Source organism: Homalodisca vitripennis, unplaced genomic scaffold (genome assembly GCF_021130785.1).
Source record: "Homalodisca vitripennis isolate AUS2020 unplaced genomic scaffold, UT_GWSS_2.1 ScUCBcl_4739;HRSCAF=11100, whole genome shotgun sequence".
Classification (NCBI taxonomy): Eukaryota; Metazoa; Arthropoda; class Insecta; order Hemiptera; family Cicadellidae; genus Homalodisca; species Homalodisca vitripennis.
In genome coordinates, this window is record NW_025780881.1 from 17,394 (window position 1) to 39,834 (window position 22,441).

The 22,441-nt window shown below is 32.4% G+C and overlaps 2 protein-coding genes across 2 annotated transcripts; one reads left to right on the forward strand and one right to left on the reverse strand.

Annotated features, from left to right (window-relative positions):
* LOC124373072 (EKC/KEOPS complex subunit TP53RK-like) lies at positions 1-3,542 on the reverse strand. The gene is made up of 2 exons (XM_046831470.1): positions 3,206-3,542; positions 1-571 (listed from the first exon to the last, which is right to left on the reverse strand). Exons 1-2 carry the CDS (start codon positions 3,399-3,401, stop codon positions 69-71), a joined length of 699 nt encoding a protein of 232 aa, XP_046687426.1. The 5' UTR covers positions 3,402-3,542; the 3' UTR covers positions 1-68.
* A 3,698-nt stretch (positions 3,543-7,240) lies between these two features.
* LOC124373071 (chitobiosyldiphosphodolichol beta-mannosyltransferase-like) lies at positions 7,241-20,950 on the forward strand (the record flags this gene model as incomplete). The annotated part of the gene is given in 3 exon segments (XM_046831469.1): positions 7,241-7,988; positions 19,117-19,459; positions 20,760-20,950. Coding segments are annotated over 3 exon segments (733 nt in total), but the record flags the coding sequence as incomplete, so codon positions are not given.
* Positions 20,951-22,441: the final 1,491 nt, after the last annotated feature.

A 22,441-nucleotide genomic window follows, 5' to 3' on the forward strand; every position in this document is an offset into this window, starting at 1 on the left:
TCGGATTTTTATTTTTGTTTTAATTATTTACAGTGGTAATGAAAAATCATTTAAAGGTTTTTGGTGGTTTAACCAACCATAGTCCTTTTTCTACCTCTAGCCCTGACTTCTTCCAACTTGCTCAACACTTCAGGGCAACCCCCCTTTTTATACACCTTTTTATAAGCATCTAAAATCAGTTTGAAGAGTTCTTCTGCATTCTTATGGGTACTAATTAAGGCACGCTCTAACACGTACAGGTCCACACCTTTATCTTCTGGACTAGCATCCAACTGACTTAGACCAAAATCAATCAAGAACAGTTTTGAGACAAGTCCTTTTCCATCTTCTCGGACCAACATGTTTGATGATGTCAGATCTCCATGGACAATACCGTTCTTGTGAAGTTTTGCAATCGCAGATCCTATTTCAGAGGAAACGCTATTCAGTTTGTTATCAGTAGATTCATTTCCATCAGGGTCATCTATAACTTTGTTAATATAATCTTTCACAGTCACACTGTTCTCTATCTCTTCCATGACTATTAGCCTATTGTCAAAATCTACCAAGTAGATGGCCGGAGTGTAAACACCTGAAAAAAAACAATATAATTAAAATTGTACTTATTAGTCCTAAATCTATTACATCACATTAAGTTAAATAAAGAAGCCTCCTAAATGATAAAAATTTTAAGTTCCATATATTTTTCATGATATTATATATTACTCTTAGTTCAATTTAAACATGTACATATTATTTTTTAATATTGTACTTTGGTATTATCCGAATTTTTTTTTTTTTATCCGAAAGGCCATTATTTTTGGACGAGTTTTCCTTATCAGAGACCAAAATAAACTTCATCATATGTTTACTCGTACTTTCCTTATTTCATAATGAATTTAAAATATATACTTTCTTTCACCGAATCGCCTCCAAATAGGCTGAGACGAGCGACCCATCAAGCAGACCTAGACGCATGAATCACCTGTCGCTTTCGAATAATTGTTCATTTGTTGTTTGTTTTCATTGATTGTCGTGCGCTTGATTAATTTATAATTTCATCATCATAATTATCTTATCATTATCAATAATTATCTTTGTCTCTGAGATTTATCTTGAACTGAAGAGGAAAGGTTTTTACAGGCAGAATACATGTGGTGATCGGGATTATTACCCAGCGACTGGTAGCGATGCATTCATCTCAATTCTCGTCGACATCACTCTCTCTAGGGAGGCAGAGTACCATAAGTGTTTGTCATAATTACTTGTAAATTTCAAAATAGGTTACATAAAGTCTGTTCTTTTTAATACTGTAATTTATTTTGGTTCCCAATAAGGAAAACTCACCAAAAATAGTGGCCTCCGTATAATACCAAAATACCATATGTGTAATTTTTAATAAAAGAACATAGAAATTAATGAAATGGAAAAAGATTTGCCTCTATCACACCAAGTGAGCAACAAACAGGCAAATGGAAAGTTATGTATGTAAAGGGTATTAATATAATATTCTTTACATACATTAATAATGTATGTAACTTAGGATATATTCCTTATCCTGTTATAGGCAATCACTATGCAATCAGAATAAGTACTCAAATAGGCTAGATATAAATTAATAAAGTGAGATAATTGTTATACTGATAATCCAACTCGCACGAGCTCTATAGAGATCACGAACCAACAATTTATTGAACATATTTCAATAAGACATTTATTTATTCTTAAACCTAAATACTATCAATATTATTAAGTAAAATGACAATAATACTGGGAGTTTTAACCAAATAAATAATATTTTTGTTTTTAACTTTTATGAGCAAAAAGTTAATTTTGAACCCCAGCTGATACTAGTGCCTCCGGCCATCAGTGCAGGTTATGACACCTTCAGTACCGCCCCACGCTGATGGTGGCAAACAAAATGTATCCCTCGAGGTAACACCTATCACTAAAAGAACACATTTTAGAGGACCTGATCTGATCACGAAAAATGCCTCAGACTATTAATGCCAGTTAAAACAAAAAATCAATTTAACAAAACAAACAATTAATATAATCGCCTAACCATAACTTTCTAATATTTTTCAGAAAGAAGTAAAAAAAAAAAATTGTTCAACTTCATTATATTTCATTTTCACCACCCTGAAACTTTATTTGCAATAAGTTAATAGCACGAATCTTGTTACCAGTGTACATAAAAACAAATTTGAAAATTTAATGTTTTGTAATCGTGTGTTGTCTTTCAATCATAAACTGAAATTTTGATGTGATCAAAAGGTACCAGGTGGTTTATAAGTAAGGTGTTGTACTTTTACATATAAATGGGTAGGGTACGATAAGCGGACCCGTTTTTTAATATCGAAATTGGCAAACGATATTACTGAAGAATAACCATCGATATCATCAATCGATACTGATTAATTATCTTTAACGATTAATTAAATAATTTATATCAATAGCTGTAAACACTTTCAAATAATACTCTTCATGTAATATTTCAATTTTATATCAGTAACATTTGATTATAAAAAATGACAGTCAATTTTAGAAAACTACATGACATAGCTTTGGAAGATGATAAGACATGTTTTTCATGACTTCAACATGTTGGACTTGTGCGGAAAAACCCATTATGTGAAATTTGTGGGAAAGAAACAACTGTAACTGTGAGAGGAGCAAATATGGTCGTCTTCAGATTTCCTAATTTTGGTTATAATAATTTGTTTGATCACTGTAAATATTAGATTCATATTTTAATTTAAAACATATGATTGTTATTGAGAACTATAGATACTTTATATCGATTGATAGTCTAGGATTTGAGATGCGAGTATTAGGTATCGATGATTACATTCTTCGATATAAAAAACCGGGTCCGCTTATCGTACCCTACCCAAAATTAGGAACGTATAGTTACATAGTATTTTATGTATATTAAATTAATGTTTGTTTTTTTGAAATTATTTATTGTTTGTAAAAAGATTGGTTAAATGAGAAGTAAAATAACACTATAAAAAGACTGTTGTGAGGAAGAAAAATGTCGTATAGCACTACTATGGTTAAGAAATCATTTTCAATGCATTTTATACTACAAAAACTTATCTGGGAATTAAAAACAGAAAATATGGTAACTATACAATCAACCACTAGATAGCCTACTGCTTATTAAAATTCCACAAAGTTTTAATCAAATGTTTAAGTTAAACTTAGTAGCCTAATTATTCACCTGCATTTTTACTTCTGATTATAGCTTTAGCTTCTGCCTTCATCCTTTCTCTTGTTAAGTGTTCATCTAAATCATGATGCCTGTATAATTTTTTAAACCTCTCTTTTATAATGACTTCTTTACCCAAATATACTCCTTTATAAAGTTTTCCTTCTGCTCCTTGTTTTATTGGAATGTAATTGTCATTTATTTCCATCCTAACTCAAACACAGCAGCTAACAGAAGAGCACTGATTTATAATAGAATGACACCAATTTTGGTATCATAACAGAACCTATAAAAACAAACGAATTTATCAACGGAGTGGCTATATGCCCGGTCACCGGTCTTGGTTTCAAAGGACGGGAACGACTATGACGTCACAGACTGTGACGCAAAAGGTTATGAAGTAGGTCTAGCACTGTGCATTGCTATTAAAATGGCGGGTTCTAGAAAGTTTAGTTCTTTTGACCAGTTGAAAACTTTTATCAATAATAAAGAAAATACGGACCATATTCAATTAAGAATAAGTGATTCGAGGTTTGCTATATACTTTAAACTGTACCAATATCCCTTCTATAAAAACCTACAGTCCTGATAAAGTCCGATAATACTTAAGTGATTAATAATAAAACTATTTTTAATTGGTAAATGGAAGTTAATTTTCAAATATCTCAAGACGAGAGACTAATTTCCCTCTTACCACTTACATACAATATACAATGAAATCATAACCATTTGAGTGTTATTAGTAAATAAAACAAATGTTCCAGTTATTTTATGCTATTAAATGACATACATATTTAATATGACAAAAATTATTTGTAATTAATTATGATTTCTCTTAATGACTATTAATTGAAACATTCCAGTAAAATTGCGAGAAACAAAACTATATCTTAATAAACTATGAAGTGTAGATTCTGGTACATGGTTAATTTTTAGTTGTATATTTTTATTCTTTTTAATTTATTTAAGCGTACACTTTTATTACATTAACGTTCAATACATTAGCAATGCATAATATGCAATTAATAAAATAGTCTAAAAATTGTGTTTTTGAAGTGAAAACTTCTTTAGGCGCGTTGAGCGTTTTGGTAGAGGGTAAAATCCTTGGTTCGCGTCACCGACATGCTAATGATACTAACCTGCATGAAAAAGTCAGTCTCGCTGTGTTAACACAGCGAGACTGACTTTTTCATGTCAGTATAATTATATATAATCAATATATAAAAACTGTCCCGGCGGAGTATGAAAACAGACTGCGAAAATCAGTGACCTTTACGGCTTCCTCTCGCGATTTAAAAGTGAAGCCAATGTCGCACAATTCTGTAAGATGCGTCAAATTAAAGCTCTTAATATTGGCAATCTATTGGTTACATTTTTAAATATTAAAAAAATTTCGAAATAATTTTGATTATTGTTTACATTTTACATAGCGTTTACAATGACAAGAAAAAAGTAGTAAGCGAGGATTTTTTTTATTTTTTGGTCAGACAAAATTTGTCAGCGAGAAAGTTGTGTGAAAATAGATGAATATTTTTTTTGTAATTTATCATTTTTTTATTGGAAGTTTAGTTTAGCCTGTAGTAGCGTATGAAGTGATGAGTGAACGTTTCTGCCGGAACTGTAGTTGGCGCATTGGCTCACTGATACCGTATTAACTCAATAAATTAGTTTATTGTGCAATAAAAATACCTTTACGAAAGAACCAAGTTAATTTAACTAATTTATTAGTTTTAAAAGATATTGTGGGTTTAATTGTTATTGCAATTATATACTTTATCCGTAGCAATAACTGTATTATTTACAACGGTGTTCAACTCACTGTTGTTCACTCGGTGTTTACTCACTTGTATTCTATGTTTAACTAACTATTAATATTGAGCAATTACAACATATTTTTATACAGATAAATGAATAATGAAAACAACGAATATATTTTTAAACATTTTTAATATTTGTACGAATATTTGTATTTAAAATTTAGCATTATTCATTTTAATTATGTTTTTAATATTTAACCTCTTCATCATGAAATGAGTATTATTACGGTATAAGATTTATCTTATTAGCGTGGTAAAATAGATTTCTAGTTATTTGATAATATTTTTTCGTGGATTTTAAAATTGGAAAATTAAAAACGCGTCACATTTACTATTACAGATGTACTGCTACTATAACGTATTGTTAATTACTCTCAACTTAATAGTTCCGTTTTCACTTCTATCGGCAGTCCCACGACTGCTACTGTTTTTTTATATTTCTAAGGCACTGGTGTAAGGTGACAGTTATGGCTGCCCTTTCGTTACGTCACGGTTGACGTCACCACTCATCGCCCGTCTGTCTAATCTACAGACGGTAGCCGGCCATATAGCCGCAGCGATTTATCAAACGTATGAAAAACGGCAGTTTTTATTTGTTTTTCCAAATTTGGCAGCCTGCATTTTATCCATGAAGCTTCAAAGTTCACTTGTTCTTTAGTTGTCCTTCATTTTTATTCTTAAAGTATGAAATTCTGGTTAGTATCAGCATTGGATGTAACATCTGGTGAGTTCAGGTGTCTGAAAACAAATTTAAATAAAACACTGAAATGATAGTTACAAACATTCATGTTTCTTTATGTCCTATATAGTGTTTCGAGTTAGTAAAAAAAGGAACATTCTAAGGAGAAAAAGAATACAGGACATTTTCGAAGGTAAGGTATCGGTAGATCTCTGCCAACCATTCAATGCATTAATCCGAAAAAGGAATGGCCACGAATGGAAAAACCCAAAATTGGATAAACATTCATGTATTTAACGTAATGTGTAATTTTCGGATGTTTCCTTCGAACTCTTGTTTTTATTACTCTCATGAAATTCACTGCACTTGATTATTTATTTCAAGCTTGTATGATTATTGGTGATTTTCTTTTATGTCTTTGAAACATTTATCTTTCTCATGCGTATATCTAGGACAATGAATGAAAAGATGATCCAGTGTTTTATTTCCTCACAATGAACATATAAACATTCATATGTTGCTTAGAAGCACCGAGGTAAACAACATTTCATTGTTCTTATGTCATTTTTAATGTTGATCTTAACAAACTGTAATGGAGTGGCCAATGGCGAGTTACTTTCATACTGTCTTATTCGTCATACAGTATAATAAATCTTTGTTATGTCGTCAGTTATTTTTTTCTATAACATCGTCTTAAGTTCAACAGCTCCCTTGAAAACTTCGGAACCTTTTTTATTATTGAGCCAACATTCTTTTTTATAGCACTATAGTGTTTTGATTTTTATATTTGTAACATTTTTTGAACCTAAGTAAGTTGTATTATTTTCCAAACATTTTTTCAGGTTTGTGTCCGTGGATTTCCAACAATGCATGGGTTTAATGCAAACTTCTGTTGTTTTATAAAACAGTACAATTCAGGATTAAGCGATATTGTATTAAACTAGTCATTTACACCACCTGTGAACAAAAGCATGAACCCTTGCCCTTGCTTAAGCGTCTGTAGATTTTTGTCACTACTCACGACACATCTTTTCAGTGACAGGGCCATAATACATAATATCAATATATAAAGTAAGCATTATCTCATTTAATACTTTGTAAATAGTTAATCCGTTTAATCATAATATCACTATTTTTCCACAAAATGTTCATATTTGTATTTATCCAACAGTGACATTAGTATTTTTCTAAGAAAAATCAAACTCCTCTTCATAATTAATTTATAAATAAATTGATGTTTAGCAATTTAAGAATTGTGAGGTAAGTATCAGTTCACATACGTACAATTCCTTCTAACAACACATTAAATAGTTTTTACAATTTTATATATTTTTTGTACTGTTTAATGATAGTGAATTAACAATCCCTTTCATAAAAAGTATCCGTGATTTTTCTTTTATGGCCAATTTCCTAAAATCGGTGTCTTGAGTCACCACAAGCACCAGCAGATCGGCCAAAGAGATTGTCATAGGCCGTTTCTTCTTCAGATGATCCATCCTTACCCGTCTAAACCCGCTCGGCTAACTCAAGGTCAAACCGAACCTTCAGCGGCTCAGCGCGCAGTCTGTACTGCTTTTTGCCTGATACAGTATTAAACATTGTCATTCAATTATAAATTTAAACGAAAAATCTTTTTTTTTACTGTTGTAACCATAACTCTATTCCTCTAATGTTACTTTTTGTTTACATATGTATTGTTTACATTTGCCAAAATCTTTGCGTAATGTAAATACAGTATATGTTTGTTGTTATACACGTCACTTGTTCAACTAATATTTACCATGCAGTCGTACAAAGCATAGTAATGTGAGTAATGATGTAAGTTCAATGTTGGCGGTTTAGGTTGTGGATATTCATATTTTTGTGTTTAAAACACGTGTACATGTGTTTTAAGTGTAAGGTTAATAATCTACATTTTATCTATAGTAGTATGATAGGAACTGGAAATATGGAATGATGTGAACTTTGACGTGATTGAAAGGCAGGCTGACTGCTCAGTTGTAATTTTAGGATTATGTGGTGTAATTGAACTGTTGAGAGTAAAATTCATTAACACAATTCAGAAGTGATTTACTTGCTTCAAACAATTGTTTGATTAAAATGGTGTCTAATGTTATCGTAGTAGTTTTAGGAGATATTGGGCGCAGTCCTAGGATGCAATATCATGCTTCTTCCCTTCTCAAAGAAAGATTCAATGTGAAATTGATTGGCTACGGGGGTTCAAAACCCATAGAATATCTTAATTCACATCCCAGCTGTGAAATCAAGACATTGACTCAGCCACCACAATTTAATCAATGTAAGTTTAACAAGATGTTTAAACAATTTATGTTATTCCCTTAATGATTGATTTTATTTGACATATTCCATAATAAAATTATTTTCTCTGACTAGGCTTGATAAATAGCTGTAAAAGATAGTTGAAAATTTGAAATAATTTATAAGTTAGGTACCAGTAAGATTAAACGCCGGGGCGGCAAATCACGAATTTGACGTTACCAACGTATTCTGCTCACCCTCCTGAACAAAAAATATATATAGTACTAGGGGGTGCAAATGACAAATAACATGATTTTAGGGGGTATATTGATAAGTGGTAAAGTTTCTAATGTTTTAATGTTCAGTTTGTGTGCTGTGTCTGGATAATCTGTTTACTTGAATATTATCTGCGGCCGGGACTGATAGCAGCCTGATAGCATACCTGTTATCTGAGTTGTCCGGGGCATAGGTCAGTTCTACACAAGATATCGTGTTCAGTAGGTCGGATTGAGTGAGTGAGTTTACAATGATGAATCAACCATCCACTAGTTCAACCAACCCTAGTGAATTGTGTGTGTCGGAGTGTTTCGTAGGGCACGTAAAGAGCTTACGTTTTAACCGAAACGAAATTATCTCTTTTTTAATAGAACAGGGCATTTTTAAAAATGAGTGTATTTGTTCGTCGTGCGGTCGAGTGGTGTTTTTAAACCGGGAGACTTTGTCGTTTCGTTGTGATAGACCACTTTTTTGTTGCTGCTGTTTAGCTATATCCGCCAACATACTAATGGTAAGTGTTCTCTGTTAATATCCATCTATATATTTGAGTTTTTCATGATTTATTTAGTTTTTAAACTTTACATAATTGCCTTTGCATTACATTTCAATTTATATTTTTGATCAGCCCCTCTAGAATTTTATATTTTACTGATAGGTACTATCTCGAGGGATGTTTTTCTTTTATTGACATCAGCGCGGGGCAGCACCGAAGGTGCTGCCGAAGCCCGCGGTGATGGCCGGAGGCACTCGTAATTAATTTTTTTCTCGAAATTAAGAAAAACATTATTAATTTTGATCAAAATTCTGCTCATTTCTGTAATTTCTCATTTACGTTTGCAAAGATGGCGGCGCAACCGATGACGTCATCACGAGGTTCAATCATTGGCCACAAAAGGTCACGTGACGCTAGACGTGGATGTAGAACATGGAGATATTACTGGAAAGTTATTTAATTTTTTATTTTCTAGAACTTCGTTATTTCTCATTTCCACCCCATCAAACCTTATACTTTTTTATATAGGACGATTCCAATAAGTTAAGAACGCAAAACTCGTATTTTTCCGCCCCGGCGGTTAATATGATAATTACCATAAGTTATTTGGGTAAACAACTTGGTAATTATCATATTAACGGCCGGAGCGGAAAAATACGACTTTTGCGTTATTAACTTATTGGAATCGTCCTATAGAACAAAAAAAGTATAAGGTTTGATGGGGTGGAAATGAGAAATAACGAAGTTCTAGAACATAAAAATTAAATAACTATTCAGTAATATCTCCATGTTCTACATCCATGTCTAGCGTCACGTTACCTTTTGTGACCAATTACCATGATTCAACCTCGTGATGACGTCATCGGTTGCGCCGCCATCTTTTTGTAAATGAAAAATAATACTGAAATGAGCAGAATTTTGATCAAAATGAACAATGTTTTTCTTAATTTCGAGCAACAAATTAATTACTTGTTATCAAAATGAGACGAGTGCCTCCGGCCATCAGAGTGGGCTTCGGCAGCACCTTTGGTGCTGCCCCGCGCTGATGTCAATTAAAGAAAAACATCCCTCGAGATAGTACCTATCAGTAAAATATAAAATTCTAGAAGGGCTGATCAGAAATATAAATTGAAATGTAATGCAAAGGCAATTATGTAAAGTTAAAAAACTTAATAAATCATGAAAAACTCAAATATAAATATATAGATGGATATTAACAGAGAACACTTACCATTAGTGTGTTGGCGGATATAGCTGAGCACCAGCAACAAAAAAGTGGATTTTTAAAAATTGCAACATTTAAAACTTCTTTTCTTACTAATTTTTCTAATTTTCTTATCGCAACGAAACAACAAAGTCTCCCGGTTCAAAAACAACACACGACTGCACGACGAACAAATACACTCATTATTAAAAATTCCATGTTCAATTAAAAAGGAAATAATTTCGTTTCGGTTAAAACGCAAATTCTTTACGTGCCCTACTAAACACTCCGACACACACAATTCACTAGGGTTGGTCGAACTAGTGGATGGTTGATTCACCTACTGAACACGATATCTTGTGAAGAACTGACTCTGCCCCCGAGAACTCAGATAACAGATACGTTATCAGGCTGCTATCAGTCCCGGCCGCAGATAATATTCAAGTAAACAGATTATCCAGACACAGCACACAAACTGAACATTAAAACATTAAGTTAGAAACTTAACCACTTATGAATATACCCCCTAAAATCATGTTATTTGTCATTTGCACCCCCTAGTACTATATATATTTTTTGTTTAGGAGGGTGAGCAGAATACGTTGGTAACGTCAAATTCGTGATTTGCCGCCCCGGCCTTTTATCTTACAGCTACGTACAACTTTAATAAGCGGCTTAGGCTTAGGCTATATACTCGTTTTACGGTTGTTTTAACAAATGTTTTAATTGTTTTTATGAAATGAATAATTCAGTATTACGATTTATTCAAATACAAATATGGCTCTCAAATTATTATTAATTATAATAATATTTTATGTTATCAAAAGCAACATAAAGTAACTAATTTTTAGTGAATAATTATGAGATGGAAAGTCCTTGACAAGCGGTTAGGAGGCTGCGGAGTGGAATATCAACAGACCGTCCATCAGACCATGTCAGTGATTTTTTAACGCGAAGAAGTCTGCCTGTCTGGGGAGAATCGTTTCCTCGCATTTAACAAAAGTGGTTGCTTACAGCTATCCAAGTAAGCTGTAAGTATTGTAAAGTATATCTGACATGTAAGGCTAGGTTAAAGTTGATTTTTAAATTTTTAATGTTTAATTTCTTTTGTTATTGTAATATGTTATTCTTGTTTCAGGTAATTGGTCACATTACCGGCCGGAGCGGCAAAATACGAGTTTCGCGTTATTAACTTATTGGAAATCGTCTTACAGAACAAAACAATATAACGTTTGATGGGGTGGAAATAAGAAATAACGAAGTTCTAGAACATAAAAAAATGGAACAATTGTTCAAGCGCGGAGCAATATTTCCATGTTCCACATCCACATCGGGCATCACGTGACCTTTTGTGACCATAATTCAACCTCGTGATTACGTCATCGGATGCGGCGCCATCTTTGCAAACGTAAATGAAAAATAATGCTGAAATGAGCAGAATTTTGATCTAAATGAACAATGTTTTTCTAAAATTTCGAGTTACAAATTAATTAGTTGTTATCGAGTTGAGACGAGTGCCTCCGGCCATCAGTGCGGGGCACTAACTGCCCCGCACTGATGTCAACAAAAGAAAAAACATCCCTCGAGATAGTACCTATCAGTAAAATATCAAATTCTTGAGGGGCTGATGAGAAATATAAATTGAATTGTAATGGAAAGGCAATTATGTATCGTGTAAAAAACATAATAAATCATGAATACCCCTAATATAAATATATAAATCCTAACACTGCTACAGGAAGAATATATGTAATATTCCAAAACGAAACCATTGCAGCAACAAAGAGGTTAGCTAATTTAATACTTCGATTCACCTAATCATCAGTTAAGAAACACATAGTTATCACTCTTGTACAGATGGGTCTACTTATTGTATATATATAAACTTTGCATTAATCTTAATTTTAAAATGTGTACTTTAGAAACTATTAGGTTATTATTGGTCATTGCATAATTTAAATATTTTTTTTGTCTAAATTAATGTATCCGTTGTAGCCTATGAGGTTTCCATTTTCATTGCAAGCGTATATATATTTATTTAAATATGGCCCTATTGAAATTTTGTACACAATTCAGTAATGACATTAGGAATTCATCTTATTTTTTGAAAATTTTAAACATGTCGTTATTTTGAATTCACGTTTAAAATTTAGGGTTGGGAGATGATTTTTTAAATTAAAACAAAACTCTGTTAAATGTTCAACATTTACATTTGCAAAGAAAGTGTTTACAAATTCTGACAAACAATGCCTTATTGTACAAATAACAAGTAAACGTGAAATAGTGATTTTGTTACTTTTTTATGTACATTAAAAAAATACATATTTGGCTCAATTCATAAAAATACTTAATCTGCAAGGGCTATTTAGAAAGTAAGTAATGTTTTGGGATTAAAAAAACCAGGCAGTATAAGAAAAACATTTTATTATACATATGTGAAAGAGGGACTAAAATACTACTTTAATACATAATCACCATACAAATTCAGGCACTTATCATAGCGGTGGACAAACTTTGGAATTTTCTGTGTCATAGAAGTCTGCGGCCTGTGATCTCAGTGGTGACGTTTACCTGGAGCTCTTCATTGTTGTCAAAACCCTGTGTTGCTAGCCAGTTATTCATTTTCAGGAACAAGTGAAAATCATTTAAAGTAAGATCAGGACTATCGAAAAACTTCCCAGTTGAATGAGTTTAAGAGTTCTTGCATATGGTTTGGCTTGTGAGGTGGGCATTGTCATGTAAAAAGCAAAACTTTGGATGACAGTTTTCCTCAGCGCTTGTTTTGGACAGTTCTCTTAAGGTTTTGCAGTGTTTGGCAGTACTGCTGAGTTTATTGTTGCACCACGCTTAAGAAAAATCAATAAGAAGAACATGGTGCCTGTACCAGAATACATCCATGATCTTCCTTGTCGACAAAGTTTGCAGCCAGACATGTCCTTTTAGGGAAACTTGTGTGCCCCCACTCCATGGACTGTAATTTTATCTCACAATTCACATGTTTCACCCAGGTTTCATCCATTAGTGCCTCACCATGACTATGGTAGGCATCCAAAAACGTCAAAGATGCCCCCATTCATTGTTCTTTATAGTGATCTGTAAGCATTTTTGGCACCCATCTTGCACAGCATTTGTTGTAGCCTAGCTTCTGCGAAACAATTTCAAATAATAAATCCATGAAACTTGTGGGAAAACATAGAGAAAGCTCAGTTATTGTGAAATGGTAGTTTTCATGAATTTTTTTGTCAACCTTGGCGACCAGATGGTCAGTCACAATCCTTGGACGTCTAATCTTCTCTTGATTATGAATGTTTGTTCTGTAATTTTTAAACTGAATTCACTACGTCCTGGCAGAACTTTCAGTCATGTTCTTCCTGTACACTTCACACAGTTCCTGAGGCATTTGTAATGGTTTTAAGGTTTTCCAACAAAAAACTAATCACACTTCGTACCCGAAACCGCACTTCACAACTAACAGGATTTTGATTGCAGCACAATTTCAAATTTTAACATTAACAAAACGGGCCACAAAAAGATGTTCTTATTGTCACGACTGGGTACTGACTGAGGTGCTAAGCACAAGCACATCAATTTACATGCAATAGCTATGTTTACACTTGTGCGATTTTGCGTGCGTTTGAGGCATGCTGCACAGCGCATGCGCTAGCGCACGTGACGCATGCGGAGAAGAATGCTTGTTTTCCGGGAAAACAGTCTTCTTTCTGAATCGCATGCTGCAAAGCAAGCAGTTCCATAATTTTGGATATTCGTGCGTCAAACCGTGCTGCATATATTTATTATTACAGTTGTTATTTGTTAGTTTTGTTTATATATTACAGTGATGTCTTCAGATAAACAAACTGTTGATTTTATAGAAGACTACAGACACTATAGTGTATTGTGGGACATAAAGGACAAGTGTTACACCAATAAAAACAAACGTAATGACGCTTACCGTGCACTAGGTGAGAAGTACAAAATGAGTGAAAAAGGTGTTAAATCCAAAATTAAAAACCTTCGTTCATATTTTTCAAAAGAACAACAGAAAATGTCGCAAAGAAAAAGTGGTGCCAGTGCTGATGACGTGTATCAAAGTTCCTGGTTTGCCTACAAGCATTTGTTATTTCTCGGAGACTCAATCATTCCAAGAACGACGAAGGACTCCTTAGAGGATACGATCATCGAAGAAGTTGAAATTGGGGAAGACGATATACACGACAACATAGCAGTAAGTTTATTTCCTTTTTATTTAAATTTCAAATTGAAACAATGTGACAACAATCTTTGTTAGTAATAAAATAAAATAGAGAGTACTTTATTGAATTGCACATAATACAGTGGGTGTACATAAAAGTATTTGGTAGTTTTGAAAATTCATATTTTATTAACATATTTTATTCATTTTTGGATGAATAATAATGTTTAATGATAAAAGATCAGTCATTACAGCCTTGATAACATTAATTTATACAATTCTTTAAAAATTAGATAAAACAACGTTTTATTACATTATTTAAAATGTGTATCGTGTCTTCTAATTTGAAATAGATCCAATACCAGTTAAGAAATATTCCTTGAATTCTGATCGAACCTGTTTTGCTTTATTCGTCATGTTTCTGGGGGGTCTTCTAAGCGCTGTTAATCCAGTATCCCCTGCAGTATGCCTCCTCCATGTGCCTGGAATGACCTCTCTTGTATTAACATCTTCACGGTCAAACGTCCCTGGTGGAGTGTAGTTTTGTGAACAGTCTGGTTGTGAACGCAGGAAATTATGAAGATAAACACATGCAAGGACAATATCTATAACGGTATTCTCAACTTTAACTTCAATGGGTTTTCGAAAAACCCTGAAGACAGAAGCCATCACTCCAAATGCGTTCTCTACAACAACCCTTCCTCTGGAATGCCTCCAATTATACATTCGTTGTGGTGAACCACGATGTAAGTCTGTCACATAGGGTTTCATTATGTTTTCCGTTAGTGAAAAAGCATCATCTGCTAATAATACATAAGGCACAGGAAGATTACGACCTTCCAAAGGTTCATCTTGGGGCAATCCCAGTTCCTTGGTTAGCATTTTCTTGTGAAATGTAGTATTTTTAAAAACACCACCGTCAGAAATACGTCCTTGACAACCAACATCAACGTATATAAATTTATAGTGGGCATCAACTATTGCCATCAAAACTATACTGTGTGTACCTTTGTAGTTGTAATACTCAGCAACAGTATTTTCCGGACGTTGTATTTGTACATGTTTGCCATCCAAGGCCCCAATGCAATGTGGATAATTCCAAACTTCATTAAAATCATGGGAAACTAATTTCCATTCGTCCTCGTTCGCAGGGATCTGTAAAAGAAGATCTAAGTAAAATTTTCGAACGCTTCATAAAGGTGTAAACAAAAACTATGTATGTTTTTTTCTTTCAGGATGAAGACCAACCACCAGAAAATGAAGCACCTGAAACTCAAGATACAGCATCGTCTTCTTGTCGACAGCAAAAATTTCTCCCAACACCACAGACCTGCAGAGGAATTAAAAGAAAAATAGATGATGATAGGAAAAAAGAAGAGGCTGCCTTCGGATTTCTTGAAGTAGCAGCTAAATCATTATCTGAAAAGGATGACTGTTCTATATTTGGGGAGATGATAGCAGCCCAGCTAAGGAAGTTGACTCCGCGTAACCAGGCAATTGCCAGAAATAGAATACAAAATTTGATTTTCGATTTTGAAATGCAGGAAATGAATAATTCTTTACAAAATAACACAGTAGCTCCTCAATATTACAGCCCCTCTGGCCCCTCTTCAGATTCTTCTTATGGTACCCACTACGAACCTACCATTAGTTCTCAACTACAAATTTCCACAGAGAAATCCCAGCATCCAAATAATGTGCTTGGGGAAGTACAACAGTTTTTTTTTTAACCTTGATAATACTGAGAAATAAGTGTTATAGTAGGGTAATAATGTAAATAAAACATTTACCTTGACAAAATCTTGAAGTGCTTCAATTATTGCCTTTAAGACCCCTGGCATCATCGACGAAATCAATGGCTTAGATACTTTGAACAGGTACATCAAAGATGCAAATGAGTCACCTGTTGCTAAATATCTCAGACATATCGCTAGTCTGATCTCAGGAGGAACAGCTTCTCTGAAAATAGTATTTTTCTTCTCTATTTTTGCTCTGACTAATTCTAAAAGGTTATAAAAGTTTTCTCTACTCATTCTGGTAAAATTTTTGAATAGAAAACTTTCATTCAGTTCCAAATCGTTCAAAATACCATTATTTCTCCTTTTCAAATAATCACACATCCACATAGACCTAACTTTCCTTTTACGTTTACGCACTTTTGACAATAATAAACACGCTACACTAATACCAGCTAACACAGTGTCACTGTCCATTTTAACACTAAATAATTATTAAAGACACTGCGTCAAGCATACAACTAACGCTAAAATGTAAACAGCAATGAAGCATGCGTCAAAAGAATGCTTGGAAACGCATGCGCTTGACGCAAGACGGAGCAAAAATTGAAAAGAAAGTTGAATCGAAAATCGCACAAGTGTAAACATAGCTAATTGGTGTGTGGCTAGTGACATCAGGTGGAAACGTTCCTTACTTTCTGAATAGCCTTTGTTGCCTACTTGAAATACTGTTGTATTGTTTGTAAAATTAAACCTAATTTAATTCTGAACAGAATAGTTTTTTATTTTACCTTTCTATCGTGATTCTAGCCAGAGATATTAAATAATAGGTAAACCAATATATGCGCAACAAATAATTTTTAAAATTTCGAAAAAGCCTAATGAAATAAAAAATTAGTTTTTATATACATATTTTTATTTTGTTTCATATGATAAATAATTAAACCAAAAACTACTACAATAGAAAAACGCGAGGAACATTTTATTTCAATCATTTGATATGGAATGAACCACAAATAATTTTACTTTGAATTAATCTGGAACAATATTGCTATACAAAATATTAATAAGGGCGGGCAATAGTTGATTGCAAATAATTATAATTGGAATGTTTTTGTGTTGGATAATTTAAGTATTTCAAATTGATAATTTGATACCATGATTTGATTGTTTGTGGTGGTGTCCGTTTACTGTACTGCAGCCCTGGGAAATTATGCTACATTAGACAAAGGAGATGGTGTACCATCTCTATCCATCATGAAAATTATTAGCAATTAATATGTTTTAAAGAACATGCCAGCTACCTGTTCATTAAATGTTGAACTATGTTGCATATACACGACAGAAAACAAAATAAAATGGGTAAATAATGCAAATTGGGTGTATGTGATAACAGCCCTTCTTATGACAAAACCAGCTGTCACGCTAATGCTACATAGGTTGTAAATGGGTTAAGGTTAGATTTGATATAAACTTCAAACTTTTATCAGTTAGTCCCATGTATAGAATGCATACTAAATAATATAGCCTATTAGGCAAACTCTTGTGATAGTTGCCTCTATATAATTATATTTTGTACTACCCTAATATTGCCAAACATTGATTTTCAGTAAGTTTAGTATATTACTGAACTAGTATATATAATAATATAATATTTACTCACTATCCACTTTGGAAAAGACAGAACATGTCTTTCCTTACTATAGCGAGGCTTAATTTTATGTTTCGTGTCTGTGTGTACTCTCTTCTAGCTCTTGTACCTCTTGCAGCGATTTTTTTCTTTCTTTGAGTTGAAAAGTTTACTTTCTTAATCTGTGCTGTGTTAATTATGCGTTGATTTTGTGATTAAAAATGGTTCAATAGGCTATTTACTTATTAATTTTGTAAAAATATGTTATAAAGTGAATATAAAAAAGAATTAAAAATCAAATTAGTGGTTGTATAGGCTGACATTAGTACTTCCAGCTGCAACTGCCCCGCTCTTATGGCGACTAACAAAAAACATCGCTAGAGGTTAAGTAACAGATCAAAATTCCAGAAGGTCTGATCAGGAATACCGGAGGAAACTAAAAATTATATAAACTCATCTACCCATAATATCCTTTACAGGAATACTACTATTTTTGAATTTTCAGACACAAAAGCACACATACAAACTGCATTATTGTATTTTATAGTCTTCAAAACTGAATAAAGAACTATATCTTTTTCTTCAAATCAAGTACGCAATAGACTGTAATCATGAACTGTTAAAAATTAATAATAAGGTGTGAAAAAAAAACAGAACGAAATGACAGAGTAAAATAATGATAAACAAACTTCAACAAAAAGGAAGAAACTGTGTCTAAATTGACGAAACACAGTCTGAGTAAGTAACAAATTAACCTTCAAATACAGTTGGTAGACGTGTATTCCCCATTAAAATTCTCTGATATTTTCTCACCCTGTCATCGCATCCTCTAATGTCTACACCTCCTTAGTCTGTTATGCTCCCACCCCAAAACCTTGACTAGGTACTTGTCTTTCTTCAATCCATAATTTGGAATATATCAAATATATTTTTAATTTTTAAATTTGTCTCAAATATTCAAGTTTTTTTATTGTTCAGTCCTGTTATTACTGGCTTTTTAAACTAATTTTACTTTGAGCTTAAATAAGTGTTCTTTCAGTACTAATACTTTTTGAACATATTTTAAAGAAGTAAAACAAAAAAATTAAATCATGTATAAAGACCTGAAATAAGGTGCTGCCTTCTAGAAACAGCTAAATCACCTGATATGGGCTTGTGCCAGATGCAGTGTTAAATATTAAACATCAATTATACATTTCAAATTGGTTTAAATGTAATTTTTTCTTTGGCAATAGGAAACACCGAATGCAAACTCAATATAATTGCTTATTATAATGTTCTTCTCTCCTTCAGGAATCATACTATAACAGTACTATGAGAGTGGAGAACAGTGAAAGAACCACATAATTTTATCCTTCTCAACAAAATATTTGCAGATGGTAAAAAAAAAACAGAAAAAAAACAATCTGAATCTGAAGTCCTTAAGTTTAATAGAGTTGAAGTTATCCACCCTAGTTCCGTTCTTTAATCTTATCTTTTCTCGTATATCAGTTTTAACTTTAGTAGAAGGTGCCTTTTCTCCGGCCAGGAAGATTGCTAATTGTCTTTTGCATGCCATTCTCTTCAGTATCTCCATTTTCTCGTGTTGGAAAAATTTCCATCAAGGAAAGTGTTAATCCTGTTTTTTATTGTTATAGATTTGCCTGTGTTAGCTGCATACATTTTGAAAGTACTATGGCAAGTACTAACACTGATTTGGATTCTTCTGAGGAGTCAACGTCCCCAACATCTTATTGTTCAAACACCACCGGCAATTCCAGCTCTGGCCGTATGTTGGTTTTACTGTCGCCTTGTAGGGGCAAAGTTTATCATCGACTGGCACAACTATGCATTCTCTATCATGGCTTTGACTCATGGCCAAGGACATAAACTAGTTAGAATTTCCGAGAAATTTGAAGGTTTCTTTGGAAGAAGATCAGATAGTAATCTTTGCGTTACTAGGGCAATGAAGGATGATTTAAAGAAAAGATGGGATATCAAGTAAGTAAAACGGAATTGTGAAATTGTTTACCATTGTTGTGAGAAAATCATTTTTACACTTTTTATGAGGTTAAGTCAAAGTGGTCCTGGAATTGTTAGATGTGTATATTCTAGCAGAGATAAGTAGGATAAGAAATTTGTCTTTCTACATTTTATAGTATGGCTAGAGCAGCCCACACAAAAATAGTCCAATGGTGGCTGGTGCATCTGAATCCGCTTTATATATATCACATGCTGAGCATTGTTGCCAGTTTTACATGTAAGGAAAATTATTTATCCGTCTCAAAATGTTGCAATAATGAAACATCATCAGTTTTTGTGTAAATATATATAGGTTTAGTACTTTTACGGCCAACATACTACCATAAAGCCCTAACTTATTCATGGTTTAAACTATTTATTTAGATGTTTCACCTGATGAGATATTGTTGGATTTTATAGTTTTAAATTGTGTGTTTCAAAGAAAATAATGAGTCAAGTTACCATTGCGAAATGAGAAGCAAAACCAAATTTCTAAAGGAACAGTAATTAAAATGTTAAATACAATAAGTAACAAAGTTCGTTACAATTAGAAATATTAAACGAAGAAAGTTAATGAACACAAAGTTATCATTATGTATGTATATTTTTTGTGAATATGTTAGCTTTATATAGTGAAGTTGTTGTATAGAGTACTATATGTAGTTGTCATAAAAAGTTACGTTTTGCAACATTATTATTACTGCAGCAATTTTCTTCAAACGTAAACACAAGTTACAGGTTACAATGATTCATTATACTGAAGGCCAAGTGGGACGTAGTAAGAATATAAAAATCCTAATTAATAAAGTACAATGTTTCCTGAAAAGTGTTTTTTATTTTATGGAAAGGAAAGTGCATCCTAAAATGTACATACCAAAATATGTCAGTAGTTTCTGTCTCAAATAAATACTACTTGACGATTGAACATTATTTAGTAGAAAATAAGTCTCATCCTTTGTGTATAGACAAATGACATGAGAACTCCAGCATTTTGACAGTAAATTGCTACGTGCATATTACGTTGCCAAAAAAAAATATATATTAAATATGTCATTTTGAACATTTTTCATTTCAATTGTATTTGGCTTTTTCAAAAGTGTTGTGAATTAATAAAAAATTGTGTATTTAATATGTTAGTTAAGTAGATTAGATGATTTTATAGATATAACTGTTACTATGTTACATTAAACGATTAGACAAAAAAAGTTTAGTTAATTGCTAGTCTTTGTAATAGAAAGACAGCCATTGTCATTGCTAAACACACAGATTCTCATTGCAGAGCAGTGACCCTATATGACCGGCCACCTGAACATTTCGGCTCACTGACTCCCGAGGAGAGGCGTACACTGATGGTAAAATACCCGGAGTTGTCATCGCAGCTGGATGAAACTAAGCGACCTGCCCTGCTCGTCTCTAGTACCAGTTGGACCGAAGATGAGGACTTCTCCATATTGTTGTCAGCTCTGCAAGGTTATTTACTGTTTTTAATATGTTTATTGGAATTTGGTTAAATCTATAATGCAATGAATCAGAAATGTTTGATAATGAAATTGTGATCTACAATTTCTGTTACACTAAATGTTACTTGATTTAACCCATTAACCCATTGAGAAAGTAATTAACCTAGCCTCTCTAGGACGTTTGAATTTATTTTGACAAAAATGCATCTGTGTACTAAAATATTAATAGAATGAATTTGGATACAGATAAATTAGTCAATTTTTCAGGACATGTTAGTTTATTTTGTTGCTCTACAATAGTGTTTTTTGTTTTCTTCCAGTAATTTTTTATTTAACCTTTTTACAAAATTGTTTAGTAAGAAAACACAAATCAAAAGCAACTGTCAATATTCTATTAATTCTTTTTATCTGTTTCAATAATTGTTTATTCTAAACAGCACAATGTTTTTTTACATGGAAAACCAATTTTTTGGATTACTTAGTTATAAAGCATAACAACAAAACAATGAAAATTCACTTACATTTTTAACTTTTTGATGATTTTATGACAAACTCCTGAATTAGTTGCCTAGGAGATGAAATAAAAACTGTTTGTTACATTAACCCTACAGAGTTAATGTAACTTACGTCACTAACAGTTACGTAAGAGGTCGCGCACGGTGGATTCCACCAGGTTCATAAGAAAATATGAAACGAACACATTTTACAGTTTTATTGTACAAACTTACGTTTAACATGATGAGTAATATGTAAACTTTGTTTTAAAGTATTATTACTATTGTAAAGTCGTAAAAAATATTTGTAAAAGTATTGTATTTATCAAAACAAATTTGTAAAAGTATTGTATTTATCAAAACAAACTTCAAAACTGTAACAGAATGAAGTACTGTGGTAAAAATACTTGTACATTAATATTACGTAACAATACTTAAATAATGTAATTTAAATATAGAAACATGTACTTCTAGTATAAAAATAATGTAATAAATGAGTAGGCCATTTCCAAAACCTGTTATTTAGAATTTTTGTAATTCTACAGTATTCATTAAAAACGTATAAAAACATTACTAATTAACATATTTTTTTGATTCTTTCACCAAAAATTTTAGAAAAATGTCCTTTTTTTATTTAACAAAGTCTGTATAATCACAAGACTTTTGTTTTTTAGTAATTAAATATTGAGTTTTGGATATAGCTGGTTTTGGAAATGATAATGAATATAACTGGTTTTGGAACTGTACAAGAAGCCATTTTGTTTTTTGGTACATTTCCAAAACCAGTTAAAATGATTTTAATTCCCAAAAAACTGTTAAAAAGGGTTTGAATAAATAAATTACCTGTGACAAATTTTAATTTTATTCATATTTATTAATAAGTACAAAAGACTTGATGATTTTATTTTAATAGTGCCCTTTCATGGTTGTGAAGACTTAACGACAATATGAAAATAAAAAGTAATTAAAAAGAACTTTAACCAACAACATCATGAAAATGTCACTTT